Source organism: Oncorhynchus gorbuscha, linkage group LG09 (assembly GCF_021184085.1).
Source record: "Oncorhynchus gorbuscha isolate QuinsamMale2020 ecotype Even-year linkage group LG09, OgorEven_v1.0, whole genome shotgun sequence".
Classification (NCBI taxonomy): domain Eukaryota; kingdom Metazoa; phylum Chordata; class Actinopteri; order Salmoniformes; family Salmonidae; genus Oncorhynchus; species Oncorhynchus gorbuscha.
In genome coordinates this window covers 49,785,907-49,805,534 of record NC_060181.1, presented here as the reverse complement: position 1 = coordinate 49,805,534, position 19,628 = coordinate 49,785,907, and the positions used below count along the sequence as shown (strand labels likewise).

Here is a 19,628-nt window from a genome sequence, read left to right as displayed (position 1 = left end):
ACCACTGCTTTTAATCAGGGCAAGGTGACTGGTAACATGACCGAATACAAACAGTGCAGCTATTCCCTCCGCAAGGCTATCAAACAAGCTAAGCGTCAGTATAGAGACAAAGTAGAATCTCAATTCAACGGCTCAGACACAAGAGGTATGTGGCAGGATCTACAGTCAATCACGGACTACAAGAAGAAAACCAGCCCAGTCACGGACCAGGATGTCTTGCTCCCAGGCAGACTAAATAAATTTTTTGCCCGCTTTGAGGACAATACAGTGCCACTGACACGGCCTGCAACGAAAACATGCGGACTCTCCTTCACTGCAGCCGAGGTGAGTAAGACATTTAAACGTGTTAACCCTCGCAAGGCTGCGACGGCATCCCCAGCCGCGCCCTCAGAGCATGCACAGACCAGCTGGCCGGTGTGTTTACGGACATATTCAATCAATCCCTATACCAGTCTGCTGTCCCCACATGCTTCAAGAGGGCCACCATTGTTCCTGTTCCCAAGAAAGCTAAGGTAACTGAGCTAAACGACTACCGCCCCGTAGCACTCACTTCCGTCATCATGAAGTGCTTTGAGAGACTAGTCAAGGACCATATAACCTCCACCCTACCTGACACCCTAGACCCACTCCAATTTGCTTACCGCCCAAATAGGTCCACAGACGATGCAATCTCAACCACACTGCCCTAACCCATCTGGACAAGAGGAATACCTATGTGAGAATGCTGTTCATCGACTACAGCTCGGCATTCAACACCATAGTACCCTCCAAGCTCGTCATCAAGCTCGAGACCCTGGGTCTCGACCCCGCCCTGTGCAACTGGGTACAGGACTTCCTGACGGGCCGCCCCCAGGTGGTGAGGGTAGGCAACAACATCTCCACCCCGCTGATCCTCAACACTGGGGCCCCGCAAGGGTGCGTTCTGAGCCATCTCCTGTACTCCCTGTTCACCCACGACTGCGTGGCCACGCACGCCTCCAACTCATTCATCAAGTTTGAGGATGACACAACAGTGGTAGGCTTGATTACCAACAACGACGAGACGGCCTACAGGGAGGAGGTGAGGGCCCTCGGAGTGTGGTGTCAGGAAAATAACCTCACACTCAACATCAACAAAACTAAGGAGATGATTGTGGATTTCAGGAAACAGCAGAGGGAACACCCCTCTATCCACATCGATAGAACAGTAGTGGAGAGGGTAGTAAAGTTTTAAGTTCCTCAGCATACACATCACAGACAGACTGAATTGGTCCACTCACACAGACAGCATCGTGAAGAAGGAGCAGCAGCGCCTCTTCAACCTCAGGAGGCTGAAGAATAATATAATATAATAATATATGCCATTTAGCAGACGCTTTTATCCAAAGCGACTTAGTCATGTGTGCATACATTCTACGTATGGGTGGTCCCGTGGGATCGAACCCACTACCCTGGCGTTACAAGCGCCATGCTCTACCAACTGAGCTACAGAAGGACCAAGAAATTTGGCTTGTCACCAAAAGCACTTACAAACGTCTACAGATGCACAATCGAGAGCATCCTGGCGGGCTGTATCACCGCCTGGTACGGCAACTGCTCCGCCCACAACCGTAAGGCTCTCCAGAGGGTAGTAAGGTCTGCACAACGCATCACCGGGGGTAAACTACCTGCCCTCCAGGACACCTACACCACCCGATGTTACAGGAAGGCCATAAAGATCATCAAGGACAACAACCACCCGAGCCACTGCCTGTTCACCCCTCTATCATCCAGAAGGCGAGGTCAGGACAGGTGCATCAAAGCTGGGACCGAGAGACTGAAAAACAGCTTCTATCTCAAGGCCATCAGACTGTTAAACAGCCACCACTAACACGGAGTGGCTGCTGCCAACACACTGACACTGACTCAAATCCAGCCACTTTAATAATGGGAATTGATGGGAAATTATGTAAAATCTATCACTAGCCACTTTAAACAATGCTACCTAATATAATGTTACATACCCTACATTATTCATCTCATATGCATACGTATATACTGTACTCTATATCATCTACTTCATCCTTACGTAATACATGTATCACTAGCCACTTTAACTATGCCACTTTGTTTACATACTCATCTCATATGTATATACTGTACTCGATACCATCTACTGTATATTGCCAATGCTGCTCTGTACCATCACTCATTCATATATCTTTATGTACATATTCTTTATCCCCTTACACTGTGTATAAGACAGTAGTTTTGGAATTGTTAGTTAGATTACTTGTTGGTTATTACTGCATTGTCGGAACTAGAAGCACAAGCATTTCGCTACACTCACATTAACATCTGCTAACCATGTGTAGGTGACATATAACATTTGATTTGATTTGAAGAAGCTATCATCATTCTAAGAAAAACACAAGCAATGTTGGTGGAGTCCAACATGAAACTACACAAGATTGCAAGATAGCAAAACAGTTATGGAAGCCTTCCCTATGGAGGACTGGGCAAAAGACTTAAAAGATCTGGACCTAGGAGTGGATCCTCTCCCCTTTCAACGGAGTCTGGGACTTTCCTGGAACCTGGAAACAGACAGCGTCTCATTTCAGGTGTCCCACAATGAGAAGCCTTTTACGCTGAGAGGCATCCTGTCCACAGTGAATAGTCTTTATCAACCCCTTGGGTTCGTGGCTCCAATAACAATGCAAGGTAACACCTTAATCAGAGAACTGAGAGAAGTGGACAAGGTGTGCATAATGATTAGGGCAATTTTACCTTAACCTTAAGCATCTTCATTATGTAACTGACACCGAAAAGTAAAAAATTGTAAAATGCCTTTCGGGCGGATGCAACGCACTTGAAATAGCTAAACTATTGAGGCGTGACCACCGGACAATAAGCGTTTTTTTGCAAAAAGTCAACTGGGGCGCAAGAAACGCATGGAGAAGAAAAGGTGCATATTAACTTCAAAAGATTTGAGAAGAATTAAACGTCAAGCTACCAGGAACCCATTATCCTCCAGTGCCACCATTTTCCAGAACTGAAACCTACCTGGAGTGTCCAGAAGTACAAGGTGTCAAGTGCTCAGAGACATGGCCACGGTCAAGAAGGCTGAAACATGACCACCACTGAATAAGATTCACAAGTTTAACCTGTTGATCCTACCCCCTACTTTTTCAAACATTCTGTTAAAAATCATGCAACATTTCAGCGCTCTGCTACTCATGCCAGGAATATAGTATATGCATATGATTAGTATGTGTGGATAGAAACTGGTTAAATCACGGCTGTGATTATAACAGAACGTGTGTTTCATCGAAAAGCGCAGGAAAATCTGATCACTGAAAACTGGAAAATATATCAATGCGCCACTTGAATGTATTGTTGAATAGAAACCACATTACCCGGAGCCGAGGTTGCAATACCTACAGCTTCCACACGATGTCAACAGTCTTGTCATTTGCCTAGGATTTGTTTCTTGGTCAAACGAACAAGAGACAGCCCATTTCTTCCGGTCTCCAACAGGATATTTTGGTTGAGATTTATCTGGACATTATTTCAAGACGTAGAGCTATAGAATATACATCGCCCCGTGATCAATTTGATCGATTTATTAACGTTTACTAATACCTAAAGTTGCATTAAAAAAGTATTTCGAAGTGTTTTGTTAAAGTTTATCGTCAACTTTTTTAATTAAAATAAATGACGCGTTATAAAACCCTGTTTTTTTCCTTGATCACAGTCTTCATAGATCGATATCTAGGCTATATATGGACCGATTTAATCGAAAAAAAAGACCAAATAGTGATGTTTATGGGACATCTAGGAGTACCAACAAAGATCGTCAAAGGTAATGAATGTTTTATATTTTATTTCTGCATTTTGTGTAGCGCCGACTATGCTAATTATTTTGTTTACGTCCCCTGCGGGTCTTTAGGGGTGTTGCATGCTATCAGATAATAGCTTCTCATGCTTTCACCGAAAAGCATTTTAAAAATCTGACTTGTTGGCTGGATTCACAACGAGTGTAGCTTTAATTCAGTACCCTGCATGTGTGTTTTAATGAACGTTTGAGTTTTAACGAGTGCTATTAGCATTTAGCGTAGTGCATTTGCATTTCCAGATGTCTAGATGGGACGTCTGCGTGTCGGGAGGAGGTAAGAGGTTAAGCGTCAAGATTGGGCAAAGAAATACCTGAAAACAGATTTTCATGGACAGATGAAATTAGTGACTTGATGGACCAGATGGATGAGCCCGTGGCTGGATCAGTAATGGACACAGGGTACCACTTTGAGTCAGGCGCCAGCAAAGTTGAGGAGATTTGCTGGTATGGGCTGCTATCTTTAAGGGTGAGGTAGTTGGAGATGGACTGAACAACTCCCAAACCTACTGCCAGTTTCTGGAACACACTTTCTTCAAGCAGTGGTACAGGAAGAAGTCCTCAGCCATGATCTTTATGCCAGACAATGCTCCATCACATGCATCCAAGTACTCCACTGCTGGCTAGCCAGTAAAGGCCTCAAAGATGCCCGAATAATGACCTGACCCCCTTCCTCACCTGACTTAAATCCTATTGAGAACTTGTGGGCCCTTCTCAAATGTAAGATTTATAGTGAGGGAAGACAATACATCTATTTGAACAGCATTTGGGAGGCTGTGGTTTCTGCTTCAGCGAAAGTTGATCGTGAACAGATCAAGAAACTGACACTCTAAGGATGGAAGGCTCATTGCAGTTATTGAAAAGAAGGGTGGCTTTATTGGTTTTTGAAAGGCTAAAAATGTTATTTAATTATCATTTTGTGTTACTTATTTGTTACTTTCTCTAAAAATTGAGAATAAACTAGTGAGTTGGAATAAATTATTTTTGTAATTTAGTTGCCTAATAAGTATGCTCACTAATAGTTGCCTAATAATTGTGCACACTTATATATTCCCCTGAGGAAGATGACAACTCACTTTTCCTTTGTTAAACATTCAGGTTTGAGGTTCAATAACATTTTGGATTGACTGAAAGCATTGTGTGTGCCATCCGTTTTGTCACTAAAGCACCTTATACCACCCACCACTGCGACTTGTATGCTCTAGTCGGCTGGCCCTCACTACATATTCGTCGCCAGACCCACTGGCTCCAGGTCATCTACAAGTCCATGCTAGGTAAAGCTCCGCCTTATCTCAGTTCACTGGTCACGATGGCAACACCCATCCGTAGCACGCGCTCCAGCAGGTGTATCTCACTGATCATCCCTAAAGCCAACACATCATTTGGCCGCCTTTCGTTCCAGTACTCTGCTGCCTGTGACTGGAATGAATTGCAAAAATTGCTGAAGTTGGAGACTTTTATCTCCCTCACCAACTTCAAACATCAGCTATCCGAGCAGCTAACCGATCGCTGCAGCTGTACATAGTCTATAGGAAAATAGCCCACCCATTTTCACCTACCTCATTCCCATACTGTTTTTATACTGTTTTTATTTATTTATTTTTCTGCTCTTTTGCACACCAATATCTCTACCTGTACATGACCATCTGATCATTTATCACTCCAGTGTTAATCTGCAAAATTGTATTATTCGCCTACCTCCTCATGCCTTTTGCACACATTGTATATAGACTGCCCATTTTTTTCTACTGTGTTATTGACTTGTTAATTGTTTATTCCATGTGTAACTCTGTGTTGTCTGTTCACACTGCTATGCTTTATCTTGGCCAGGTCGCAGTTGCAAATGAGAACTTGTTCTCAACTAGCCTACCTGGTTAAATAAAGGTGAAATAAAATAAAAAAGTATCAAATTAATCATGAGGAATACAATTTGCCTAATAATTGTGCACGCAGTGTATAGGACCAGGGCACATATAATAATAATAATCAATCATTTTGCTCTTTACTTAACCATCCTATATATAAAACCTTATTTCTTCATCAAAAATTGTGAATAACTCGCCACAGGTTAATGAGAAGGGTGTGCTTGAAAGGATGCACATAACTCTGCAATGTTGGGTTGTAATTGGAGAGAGTCTCAGTCTTAAATAATATTCCACACACAGTCTGTACCTGTATTTAGTTTTCATGCTAGAGAGGGTCGAGAATCCACTCTCACATAGGTACATGGTTGCAAAATGCATGTCTTGACAGCGCGATTTGCCAAGGCAGGATACTCTGAGCACTGCCCTATCCAGAAATCTGTTTTAAATAACATTTTCACAGAACCGCTTGTTTCAATTTTGATGAGGCTCTCTTGTTCAGATATCGGTAAGTGGACTGGAGGCAGGGCATGAAAGGGATAACGAATCCAGTTGTTTGTGTCATCAGGAAAATACTTGCATAATTGCGTACCCAACTCACTCAGGCGCTTCACTATATCACATTTGACATTGTCCGTAAGCTTGGAGTTCATTTTCACACAAAACATACAATTTTTTATTTTACCTTTATTTAACTAGGCAAGTCAGTTAAGAACAAATTCTTATTTTCAATGACTGCCTAGGAACAGGGGCAGAACGACAGATTTGTACCTTGTCAGCTCGGGGGTTTGAACTTGAAACCTTCCTTTAACAAAGTTAACCATTTTCACTGTAGTTTCCAAAACGTCTTTTAAGCTGTCAGGCATTCCCTTGGCAGCAAGTTCCTCTTGGTGGATGCTGCAGTGTACCCAAGTGGCGTCGGTAGCAACTGCTTGCACGCGCGTTACCACTCCACTGTCTCCCTGTCATGGCTTTTGCGCCATCAGTACAGATACCAACAAGAGCAGCAGCTACGTTTGGCTATATATGGACCGTTAGTGGAATTCTTGCGAGAGAGTAGCGCTTAATGTGATTGGATGTTAATTATTTGACTAGGCTACCTGTATTTGACATGTTATTTCGCTGAACGCTAGATGGTTTTAATTGTATTTTTGGCAGTGAAACGAGGCCTCTTAGGCGAGAATAAAACCTCACCCAAATGTTTAACCCCGTTGGAAAATATAAATTAACTGTTTGAAAATGTGAAAAAATTAATTTTAAAAAACATGTAATTTGGCGTACCCCTGACGGCATTACACGTACCTTACCCTAGTTTGGGAATACCTGCTCTAAACCAAAAAATTGACAATTATTTTAAAGATTTAAATTACAACATTACAATTACTCAATGGGAAAACAAAGAGAGCTAGAGAGACTTCATCAACAGGTGGTTGGGATTATCATCTCTACTGTAGGTCTAAAACCGCATGGATGGAACATGGTGAAAAATACTCCATGCATTTTCAGCAGAGAAATATTTCCAGAAAAAATATAATGGAAGGAACAAATTATTTCAAACCGAAGCCAGCCCTAAAATCTCACAAGTATTCACAGAAAAGCATTTTGCTACACCCCCAATAACATCTGCTATATATATGTGTATGTGACCAATAAAATTTGATTTGAGATTTTTTTTAATTGAATATCCCCTACCTGAAACGTACAGATGAGCAGCAGCTTTTAGGTGAAGGTTTTATCATGGTGGAAGAATTACTTTATGCCATTGAGTCGTTCAAAATGGGAGACTCCCCATGTTTTAGATGGAATTCCAATTGCGGTATGTTCTTCACAGAAATTTAAGAAACCCTTACTATTCTTTCTGTGCTGTAAACCAATCCAGGACCCAACAGGAGGGATTCATTTCCTTATTAAAGCAAGATGCGAACGGTCAAAATAAAGACCCAATTAAACTTAAATTGGAGACTCCTCGCGTTACTTGGTTGTGATGCCCATATACTGTCAATCTATTTCCTTGAGAGTTAGAAAAGTCCACCATGATCAAGCAGGTTTCTTGGCAGGGACATTCATAAAAGATAGATAGTTTCAGAAGGCTTCTTGAAATGATTGATTATTATATTTGTGTAGGCTACACTGTGGCATTGCTGATAACTGTATTGTCCAAATGTGTTGTGTGTGAGTTTTGTGTACATTGTTCTTATGATTGTCTTATCCTGTCATAAATTATTTTAAAATCTGTTAATTTATGTATTAATTTGACATTTACCTTAATCATTCTTGGAGTGGAAACTTTATTTGCAGAGTTCACAACCAGCTACACTTGTGAGAAATAAGCTTTGGATTATTTCATAACCATAATTTGAGATTTGTCAATTTCTTTCATTGTCTTTTGTTTGGTGTGCTCCATATGAGCGTTGAGCATGTGTCTGGTTTCTCTTTCCTGATAATGTTGAGGTAGTGTGCGCACACCTGAGCACGCATAGAAGTACCTGGCCTACTGCACAGGAAATGTAGGAAAGTGTTTATTTAAAAGAGTATGTATATCCATTGCGAATTATAATATTTAAACTATAGTTCCTCACAGTAAGCTATTTGGAAAAGGTTTCAAACAATTAAGTATGTTTTCAAAATGCATACTGCCTCCAGCTCCTATTGCAGTGGTGGGTGACGCACTAATAGGCTGTTGCCTGCACTTGAATGTTGAATGGGAGGCGTGCTTCAATTACCAGTTTAGAATTGTTGTTTTTTAAGTGTGCAATAAAACTGTTTTAAACATGCGCTTTGATTTGTGGCGCAATGAATGGGCTTATAAAAGTACATGTTTTACTCTAGCAGCAACCAGCTGATGAGCTGCAGAAGAAATCCCACTCAAAATAGGCTCTGTATGCGCGTGCGTATCCAAGTTGTGTTGGATAAATAAGATGCATGATGACTGGCCTCCCGGATGGCGCAGTGGTTAAGGGTGCTGTACTGCAGCGCCAGCTGTGCCATCAGAGTCCCTGGGTTCGCGTCCAGGCTCTGTCGTAACCGGCTGCGACCGGGAGGTCTGTGGGGCGACGCACAATTGGCCTAGCGTCGTCCGGGTTAGGGAGGGCTTGGTCGGTAGGGATGTCCTTGTCTCATCGCGCACCAGCGACTCCTGTGGCGGGCCGGGCGCAGTGAGCGCTAACCAAGGTTGCCAGGTACACGGTGTTTCCTCCGGCACATTGGTGCCGCTGGCTTCCGGGTTGGATGTGCGCTGTGTTAAGAAGGCTGGTTGGGTTGTGTATCGGAGGACGCATGACTTTCAACCTTCGTCTCTCCCGAGCCCGTATGGGTGTTGTAGCGATGAGACAAGATAGTAGCTACTACAACAATTAGATATCACGAAAAAGGGGTATTTAAAAAAATATATAATAATTTAAAAGATGCATGATGACTAACGAATACACAGGCCAATTTAATCACACTAAGACCGATAAGCATGGCGGTGAAATTTATTTTCATCGACAGGTATTTACACCAATGAATTAAAAAGCATTATTTATCCGAGCATTTTTATCGGCTTTTCATGTATTTATTTTTACCGGCTAACGGAAACGCTGTCAGTTAATGTACTCTATTCACCCCTCATCTTAGTTCACTAGCAGGGTGGAGGGTGCGGAGACTGCGGACTCACTGGCTTTAACAGTGGAAGTGCATTTAGGCACGAGGACGGAGATATGGGATGCAGGGAGCTTGGGAGATGGCTGTGTGAAAGTACTGACCATGCAAAAGGTGTGGTTTCAAGCTAGATTATGCTGATACATGACAACTGTCCAAGCCAGAGAACCTTTCTTCTGTATGTACTGTAATCAGGAACTTCACTTCCACATACCACATTGAGTGGAGTCCTTATTCTGCCTCTTGGGCAGAGGATAAAAACACATTCTCATTGCTCTTAGTGACCGAAGAACAGTGAATTTCAAAGGTCCATTTGCACTAGCTTACTGTTGAACAGTGCTCTAAACAGGTGGAGAGAAGAAGTAAAGTTTTTCAGAGGAGAGGAGCATTTTGGGCTCCTTGGGAAAGTGGGCCATAAGTCCCTGCGGTGAGTGGTGCTATTCTGGGGTAGGCGCGGTGATGACATGTAGCTGGCCCGGATTTAAAACAGACTCTATCTTCTGTCTGTATCCGAGAGGGGAGGCTGGGGAGCGGTGCTGATCGGAGAGATTCGCACGAGAGGGACCAGAGAGGCTGTATGTCTGCCACTGCGCACCCAGCTCCAAGACACCTTTGACAGGGGAGAGATCTGTCATAAAGGCCCTTCCAGAGCAGTGAGTATGGCACTGGGTCCACCTGCTTTAAGCTCTGGTTCTGGACAACTGCAGTGCTTGGCAATGCATATCTACTTCTAGATGTGTAGCGCTAGATGCATGTCATAGGCTGAGCTCAGTGTTGGCTTCGTGAAGCGTAGAGAACTGGGGATAACTATTTTTCCTCTACTTTATTTGCGGCTATTTGTTCCCAAAAACCCAAGCAACCCTGCAGTGAGAGGAGGTGGGCTGGGCTGCTATTTGAAGATCACATAACCAAGCCAGCTGCTCCCGTTTCCGCTCGCGTTGTAATTGAATCATCGCTAGTGGAGTGCCAGCCAGTGAAAGTGGTGCACTCTACAAATGATTATATAGTAGTGACTCAAGCAACAACAAGTTTGTGATTCCTCCTGACCTGTGCTTTCTGACCTGTGATGCCTGGTACTTGTTGACTGTGAAGGGGGGATAGGTGTGTGTGTGTGTGTGTGTGTGTGTGTGTGTGTGTGTGTGTGTGTGTGTGTGTGTGTGTGTGTGTGTGTGTGTGTGTGTGTGTGTGTGTGTGTGTGTGTGTGTGTGTGTGTGTGTGTGTGTGTGTGTGTGTGTGTGTGTGTGTGTGTGTGTGGAGAGGGGTGCAGGCGGCAATAGCAGGACTTAAAAGTAACCTCCGAGGAAGAGTTGTTGTGGGTTTAGTCTGAAGGTCACCTTAGGTTGTTTGCTACGTTAAGATAATCTTTCATATCAATCAGAACTGATCAGAATGAGTTCTAAGAAAACCCCTGACCCGGAGTTCATCAGGATTGATTCAATCGGCTACTCACCACGGTGGAAATCATTAGGGTCTCTAATTAGTCAGGACTATCACTGACCAATGTGTGTGCCAGGTCTCGCACCCTCCTGCTTGACAGTCCGTGTGAGGTCAGGTGTAGTCGGACTGGAGACTGACGTGTTATGTGTCAAAGACAAGTGGTGTATATCTGGCATCGCTGTGGTGGAAGAGTGAGTGATTGAAGTTTCTGGACTGTCTGACTTTGACACAGTGAGACTTGTGGCGGCGCTGAAAAGCATTGATTGAGCGCAGCGTTATCGCCCAGCAGTGAGACTGTTAAAAACTCAAAAGGGAAACATTTTCATCCCTTTTCCACAAACACCATCCTGAGGGTGTGCTGTGAGTATGAGAAGAAGAGAGAGCGATAGAGGGAGAGAGCACAAATGACATGCAGTGATGCATTCAAAGGCTGAGAATAAATATGAGGGCATAACGAGATATATAAGATCACACACACTTTTCTAAGATCGGGAAATGCTCGCCACTCTGCTCCAGATTCTGCTGTGACTCACCAAGCAGTGGTACTGGGCGAGTCAGGAGTGTTAGAAATGTCATCTTCAACCACCCTGACGTCTGCTGCCTCTGTGGTGTGTGTGTGTGTGTGTGTGTGTGCTTTCGCACCTTGTCCAATAATTCAGTGACTGCCTGTCATTCAATGCTAAAAGTCCAGTACATTTAGCCCAGGCTCTGAACTTAAGGAAAGGATGGGGCTTATCTGGTGTCACTGCCACTTGTTCAGTTTCATTCCTTTACCCTTTTAGCTTCCTTTTGTGGTTGAAAAGTGAAGCTTTGTTCCTACACTCATACAGCAATAGAAACTCATAAGGGGTAAGTAATGGTGCTTCTGAAAGAGAGCAATCAGTCATATTAAATGGTAGCCTGATGATGGGAAGTGTGTGTGTGAGCAGTAGAAGCCTCTGCATAGCTGAGTCCTAGACAGACTATTAGCCTAGGTAATGGCTGTGTGTGACTGTGTTCATGCATTTATGATTGCAAGTGTGTCTGTGTGTAATAGAGCAGTAGAACTCTGTACTTGGCTGTGTCCTGGACAGAATTATTACCTCACGGCAGGGCATTGATTGGATGGTGTTTGTTTATAGCTCTGGTCAATGGAGCCTCTCAGGATGACAGCCATCACATTGTTTTAACAGGCTTTTCCCCATGTAGTCATGGGTTACTAACACACTGTTCATTAAAGAAAGACAATGTATAGTTATAGTCATTTGTAGGGCTGGGAATTTCCAGGGACCTCACGGTATGAAATTATTATGATACTTAGCTGCCAATTCAATATGTATTGCGATTCACACAATGTTATATGTATTGCAATTCAATACTGTGATTTTTTTGCAATTCGATGTTACAAACATATTGGTCTCCATGTCTGCTGCAGACGAGTACCATGAGAAGTTTTGATCAGTTAAATAAAAGTGCTGAAAACAAATTGGCTCCCTATAAAAATAAAATTGAGATCAAGTTATGACATTTCGGTGCAGGGAAAGCAAACTCACAAAAATGATATTATCAAAATGGTACAATATATCATATAATAATATCCCGCTAGTGATAGCGGGGGTACTATCACTAGTACCCCCGCTATCACTCATGCAAGAAATTGAATTTATGGGTCTTTCTATAAACTAAGGTACCAGTGAGGATTTCCTACACTGGATAACTTGTTACAAAGCTGTTGATAACCGAAAGAGTCACCTTACCTTCTATTTGTTATGGATCCCCATTAGCTGCTGCTAAGGGCCGGCAAATTACGGCAGTTATACAATTTTAAAAACATTTACAATACATTCATTACTGAATTGACAACACACTAAGTGTGTGCCCTCAGGCCCATACTCCACTACCACATATGCGAAATCCATGAGTACATGTGTGTATAGTGCGTATGTTATCGTGTCTGTGTATGCATGCGTCTGTGGCTATGTTTGTCACTTCACAGTCCCCGCTGTTCCATAAGGTGTATTTTTACCTGCTTTTTAAATCTGATTCTACTGCTTGCATCAGTTACCTGATGTGAAATAGAGTTCCATCTAGTCATGGCTCTATGTAGTACTGTGCGCCACCCATAGTCTGTTCTGGACTTGGGGATTGTGAAGAGACCTCTGGTGGCATGTCCTGTGGGGTATGCATGGATGTCCGAACAGTGTGCTAATATTTTAAACAGACATTTTAAACAGACAGCTTCAGCTTCTTACAAAAACATGTAATGAGGAAGTCAATCTCTCTTCCACTTTGTGTCATGAGAGATTGACATGCATGTCATTATTGTTAGTTCGCCGTGTATTTTTAAAGGCCAGCTGTACTGCCTTGTTCTGAGCCAACTGTAATTTTCACAAGTCCCTCTTTGTGGCATCTGACCACACGACTAAACAGTAGTCCAGGTGCGACAAAACTAGGGCCTGTAAGACCTGCCTTGTTGACAGTGTTAAGAAGGCAGTGCAGTGCCTTATCATGGACATACTTCTCCCTATCTTAGCTACTGTTGTATCAATATGTTTTGACCATGACAGTTTACAATCCAGGGTTACTCCATGCAGTTTAGTCACCTCAACTTGCTCTATTTCAATATTATGCATTACGAGATGTAGTTGCGGTTTAGGGTTTATTGAATGAGTTGTCCCAAATACAATGCTTTCAGTTTTGGAAATATTTAGGACTAACTTATTCCTTGCTACCCATTCCAAAAACGAACTGCATCTCTTTGTTAAGTGTTGTCGTAAGTAAACATTGAAAAAAGCCCGGGCCTAAACTGCTACCCTGGGGAATTCCTGCTTCTACCTGGATTGTTTGATGGGCTTCCATTAAAGAACACCCTCTGTGTTCTGTTAGACAAGTAACTCTAATGTCAAAAGCTGCACTGAAGTCTAACAAGTCAGCCCCCACAATCATTTAATCATCAATTTCTCTCAGCCAATCATCAGTCATTTGTGTAAGTGCTGTGCTTGTTCAGTGTCCTTCCCTATATGTGTGCTGAAAGTCTGTGAAAGTCTGTGAATTTGTTTACTGTGAAATAGCATTGTATCTGGTCAAACACAGTTTTTGGTAACAGGCTGATTGGTCGGCTATTTGAGTCAGTAAGGGGGGCTTGACTATTCTTGGGAAGCGGAATAACTTTCGCTTCTCTCCCCATCCTGAGGGCGCACACTTTCTAGTAGGATTACATTACAAATGTGGCAATATTGTTAGATTGTCAGACCCTGGTGGCTTGTCGTTGTTGATAGACAACAATATTTGTTTTCACCTCTTCCACACTGACTTTACGGGAATTCAATTATTTTCATAATTCTGTCAGATATGCTTGGATGTGAAGTGTCAACATTTTGATTCTCGCATGTCATCCCCAAGTTTGCTTATCTTGCAAAATGAAAAAGTCATGAAAGTAGTTTGCAATATCAGTCGGTTTTGTGATAAATGAGCCATCTGATTCAATGAATGAGGGAGCCAAGTACTCTTTTAAGGTGCTCAAAAATGTTTTACTATCATTCTTTATATAATATTTTTCATAGTATAGTTTATTTTTATTTAGCTTAGTCACATGATTTCTTAATTTGCAGTATGTTTGCCAATCAGTTGGGCAAGCATACAATTTTTCAATTCCTTATTAATCCAGTTTTACAGTTTTTACAGTCATTTTCTTAATGGGTGTGAGTGCTTATTAGTAACCGGAATAAGCAATTTCATAAATGTGTCAAGTGCAGCGCCTGGTTGCTCCTCACTACACACCACAGACCAGCAAATATTCTTTACATCAACATATGAATTCCTACAAAACTTATTGTATGACCTCTTATACCCTATATTAGGCACAGTCTTTGGAACCTTGATACTTAAAACCTAAACCAATAATGTAATTTACGCGGTTCTTCAATAATTTTGCATATTACTTCTTGGATGTGCAAGCTGATTTAGTTACGCCGTGATATTTTCACACCATCTGACCCAGGAAGGAATTTTCAGAATGACAGTCAAGTGACTAATATCTGTTGTGATTGTGCATGTGATGCAACAAACGTGCTGGAAAAAAGGTGTTCGCAAGGAATATCCACAATATTTTGGTGTCTCATTCATTAAGCCTGTGAAAACCGTTGTGCCTGGATCCACGTTGGATCTAATATCCCTAGCAAATTGATGTTTGTCATCTGTTGTCTACTTGATTAACCGAGAATTTCATGTTTTCATATGTTATTGTGCCTCGGATTGGACACCAAGTCTATCGTGCTCAATTGTATAGACTATTGCGCAACCCCACCGCTAGTCCTATTCATTATTCTAGATATAGTGACAACTAATGACATAGCCTAGTGGGCTTATTCACAATATGATCTGGTAATGAAATAACATGATTGCTTTCCATGTTACACCTGCAATTTTAAACAATACAATTGGCCAGAAGTAGCCTACTTGAATTTGGAGCTCAAAAATTAGTCGGCCTACCTTCAAAATCAGACATTTCCTGAATTTGGTGCTTGAAAAGTCCTTGTAATTATTGTAGCCAATTTATGTTCCCCTGCTCCCTTAATTGTCCGTGATTTCATTTTTGATGGGTTTTGGTGTTGGTGTTAGGTGTTGCGAAACTCTGGCTTCACTTGGCTTTCCAGTCAAATCCTATTCACTTTTATTCCACCAAGTACACATGTGGAACTGCATGAAATCTTTTACACTTATTTTTTTCACCATTTAGAAATATTTATCTCAATGTCACACATTGGCCCCATTTATTAATAGAAAGACCCTTACCCCGGGAATACGGTATATTTCAACACTACTGTTGGTACAGAAACGGTAGGACGGTATGAAAATCTGGATACCGCTATCGTGTCTATACTATGGTTAAATGAGATGACATGCTATTTTCAAATCAATTACCTAACGTTTAATTGATTACGTGATTGAATTAAACCATGCAACAATTAAACCATTAATAACATGGGGCACCACGGAAGCATTCGTTTATGTAGAGCGGCTATCTCCCGAATCCGCTCTTAAAGATCTGAAGATCTTTTATATCAATCGCAGTCAATCTGTCATGAATTATTCTTTACCTAATATCAGTCTCACCTGAACGTCGTAATATTCTTGGTTATCTGCACGAACCCAGCCTTTACTTATAAATCAACAATACACATATTAGCTCAATTATTTATTTACTAATTTATTAAACAATTACAGAATATACAATACATAATAACATTATACATTAATTACCGTCCCTAGTGGACTAAACATAAGCAGTTTGGTTAAAACATGATGAAGAGAAGTGGGTTTTGGAAGGAAGACTAAGGAACATGGGTCTTTATCGGACCTGGGAAACATAAATACATATGCACTTGATCGCTCATTCGGAAAAGTAATGCATTGTATTTACGTGAAGCTGGCTTCGATATTTGAGCTGGTGATGTAAGACAATGGTTTGCCCAGTAGATGTCGCCCTTGTCCTTTGTGGAATCTTCCGGGTCGTCATGTGAGAGGTTCAAGTGGTCTGAGAGGTTCACCTCATTCTGGAGATGCTTCCTCGACGGTCATTGTTCTCGTACTCGATTTGCACAGATGTTCAGCTGCAGTCTGATGTGCTAGTTTAGTATGCACTTCTTCTTTAGGTGATCAATAGTTCAGAGTTCATACCATTTCACGTGTGGAGCAAGCTCTCTCGTTTTCCAGCCTGTAGAGTTGAAATGAGCCCTTTTCGATGTGGAGGACATGTTCTCCCGTTATTTGGAACTGAGTTGACTTTTCGTTACGGAGGCTTTTATCCAAGAATGTAAAAGGGATTGCTTCATCATTTCCAACTAATGTCTATTCACTTGGGTGTGGCTACTGACTTAGTTAAACTTTACAATGAAGACCAATTCTCTAATTTTAAAGGTTAATGTTGGGGCAAGTTCCTCAGGGAACTCCACCCCTTCCCGTTCAGCTGAAAAGGTGGCGCAGGGAATTCAAAAATATTCTTTAGAAATATTTAACTTTCACACATTAACAAGTCCAATACCTCAAATGAAAGATAAACATCTTGTTCATCTACCCATCATGTTAGATTTTTTAAATGTTTTACAGCGAAAACACAACATATATTTATGTTAGACCATCACCAAACCAAAGAAAAAATGTGGCCATTTTTTTCCGCCAAAGATAAAATCACAAAAGCAGGATTAGAAATAAAATCAATCACTAACCTCTTGAAAATCTTAATCGGATGAGTCATATGACATGTTACACAGTACATTTATGTTTTGTTCGATAATATGCATTTTTATATCCACAAATCTCGGTTTACATTGATGCTATGTTCAGAAATTCCTCCAAAATATCCAGAGGAATTATAGAAAGCTACGCCAGATAACAGAAATACTCATCATAAACTTTGACTAAAGATACATGTTCTACATATAATTAAAGATACACTGGTTCTTAATGCAACTGCTGTCAGATTTTTTTTTAAACGTTACGGAAAAAGCCTAACATTGTAATAATCTGAGACGGCGCTCAGACGTAACCGCCATGTTGGAGTCAACAGAAATACGAAATTACAACAAATATTCCCTTACCTTTGATGATCTTTCATCAGAATGTAGTGCAAGGAGTCCTAGTTCCACAATAAATCGTTGTTTTGTTCCATAATGTCCAATACTAGTGTCCAAGTAGCTGCATTTGCTATCACTATCAGCTCACGTGCCCAAAAACTGACTGCTGGTCCAAATGAACTCACACGAAAACTTCCAAAAGATATATACTCCAGGTTGAATAAACTGGTCAAACTAAGTAGAGAATCAATCTTCAGGATGTTATTATCATATATATCCAATAACGTTCCAACCGTATCATATGTTTTCATCTGGAGCCTAATGGAACTGCCGTAGCACCCACAGAGAAATGCGCCACAGCAAAATGGCATTCTGTCAGGACACTGACTATTTTCCCTTCCATTTGGTCAAAATGCACAGCAAATACTCCATTACACTTTCTACTGAATGAGGACATCTAGTGGAAGGCGTAGGAAGTGCTTCCAGATCCATATCCCTTGACACGCACGCACACCATTCCTGTGCTTGTCCTTCATTCTCCCTGAAAAGGTCCCTGTTACAGCAGATCTGCTCGAGTTGGCAACACTAAAAATAAATTGCGAACGTGCTCCCGTTCTGTTCCCAAGGTTTAATATTGTCCCCCTGGCTATGACACTGTTACACCAAGCTGCAGCTAGAGGTGTGTGTGTGTGTGTGTGTGTGTGTGTGTGTGTGTGTGTGTGTGTGTGTGTGTGTGTGTGTGTGTGTGTGTGTGTGTGTGTGTGTGTGTGTGTGTGTGTGTGTGTGTGTGTGTGTGTGTGTGTGTGTGTTTGCGCGCGCATGTCTTTTAACTCTTTTCCCAAGTTAATATTTAGTTACCACACACCACAATGTGTTCATTGCTAATTGTTTTTATTAACTAGCTTAGAATTCAAATTTGGATGTAAATCTGAAGAGGGGAAAAAAATGCATTTTTCAAACAATCGTCAAGACGATGTGTGTTTGCGTGTCATAGTGATGCCATTACCCTTCTCCTCACTCCAAATACTCTAAATATGTAAGTGTTGTTTTATGTGGAATGTCACTTGTTTATCAATCCCCATTTAAAACTGGTAAAATGCTCTCCCCTCCCAGCTGTGTGTGACTGACTGTGTGTTGTGCTCTCTCTGGACAGAGGGACTTAGCCGAGAGGGCATCTCCAGGGAGGCCTGAAACCTCTCCCCACAGACCTACCTGCTGCTGAAGACCACCACCTCCCAACACCAATGACCTTCTCCAGTGTACATCTTTTCAGTTTTACATAAACGCTACTCATTGAAGTTGACCTTTTGCCATTTACCTCTGCAGGCTAATAAATAATGTTGCCGTTTCTTTTTCAGGAACCGTTGACTGTTGCTCCTCAGACCTTCTAATGGAAAATCGTGGTAAGTTTGGCTTCTTTTTCATTGTGGTTTGTGTAGTACTGCAATATAGACCTGGGTGTGTTTATGGGGCAGTTTGTTTTTGCTGCTACTCGGCGCACAGCAGACAGCTCAGTTCTCTATGGCGCCCGCTGTAGGCAAGGGAGACAGGCTCCCTCCCTTTCTTGTTAGCACCAGTCTGTGTGTTGAGCTTCAGTTCCGTCTGCCTGCTGAAGAGGCCTGGCCCAGTCTGTTTTCCAGGTCGACAGGTTCCGGGCTCATGCAGATTGGCCCAGCTCTGTCTCCTGCTTTCTGGAAGCCAGCCCAGTTTATGTGGGGCAGTGAGAAAGCGCCGTACAACTACAGACTCCATCTTCAGAAGCAGAGAAAAGGAAGGGTCATATCTAGTCAGTTGTAAAACTGATATGTGTATTCCGCATTTAAACCAAACCCTCTGAATCAGAGGTGCGGAGGGCTGCCTTAATAAACATCCACTTCATCAGTGCCTGGGGAACAGTGGGGTTAACTGCCTTGTTCAGGTGCAGAACGACAGACTTTTTTACCTTGTCGGCTCTGGGATTCGATCCAGCAACCTTTCGGTTACTGGCCAAATGCTCCTACCCGAGAGAGACAGCCCAAGAAGGTCAGAGACCTCATCTGTTCAAATCAGCAAATACTTTAGCTGCGCTTGATTGAGCTTGCCTAGCACAATGGAACCAATATAATAGTCCCCAAAGTGACCTTGGAGGCGGCTTATTTTAGAGAAATTAACATTAAATTATCTGGCAATGTTACCTAAATAGTTCTGGTGTTTTCTTTACTCTGAATGTTTTTTTTTCGCTTGTTCAATTGTCTATTTTCTTCTTCGTACTTTTTTAAAACATTAACATCAAACAAGTGCACACTT

The 19,628-nt window shown here is 42.0% G+C and overlaps 1 protein-coding gene across 1 annotated transcript in view; it reads left to right on the top strand.

Moving 5' to 3' along the window:
* LOC124043733 (phosphatase and actin regulator 4B-like) overlaps positions 1–19,628 on the top strand; it is a 50,471-nt gene that overhangs the window by 9,137 nt on the left and 21,706 nt on the right. Inside the window, 2 exon segments of the mRNA XM_046362638.1 lie at positions 18,496–18,599; positions 18,701–18,745. Of these exon segments, the coding sequence (XP_046218594.1) occupies positions 18,587–18,599; positions 18,701–18,745 (58 nt within the window). The 5' untranslated portion in view covers positions 18,496–18,586.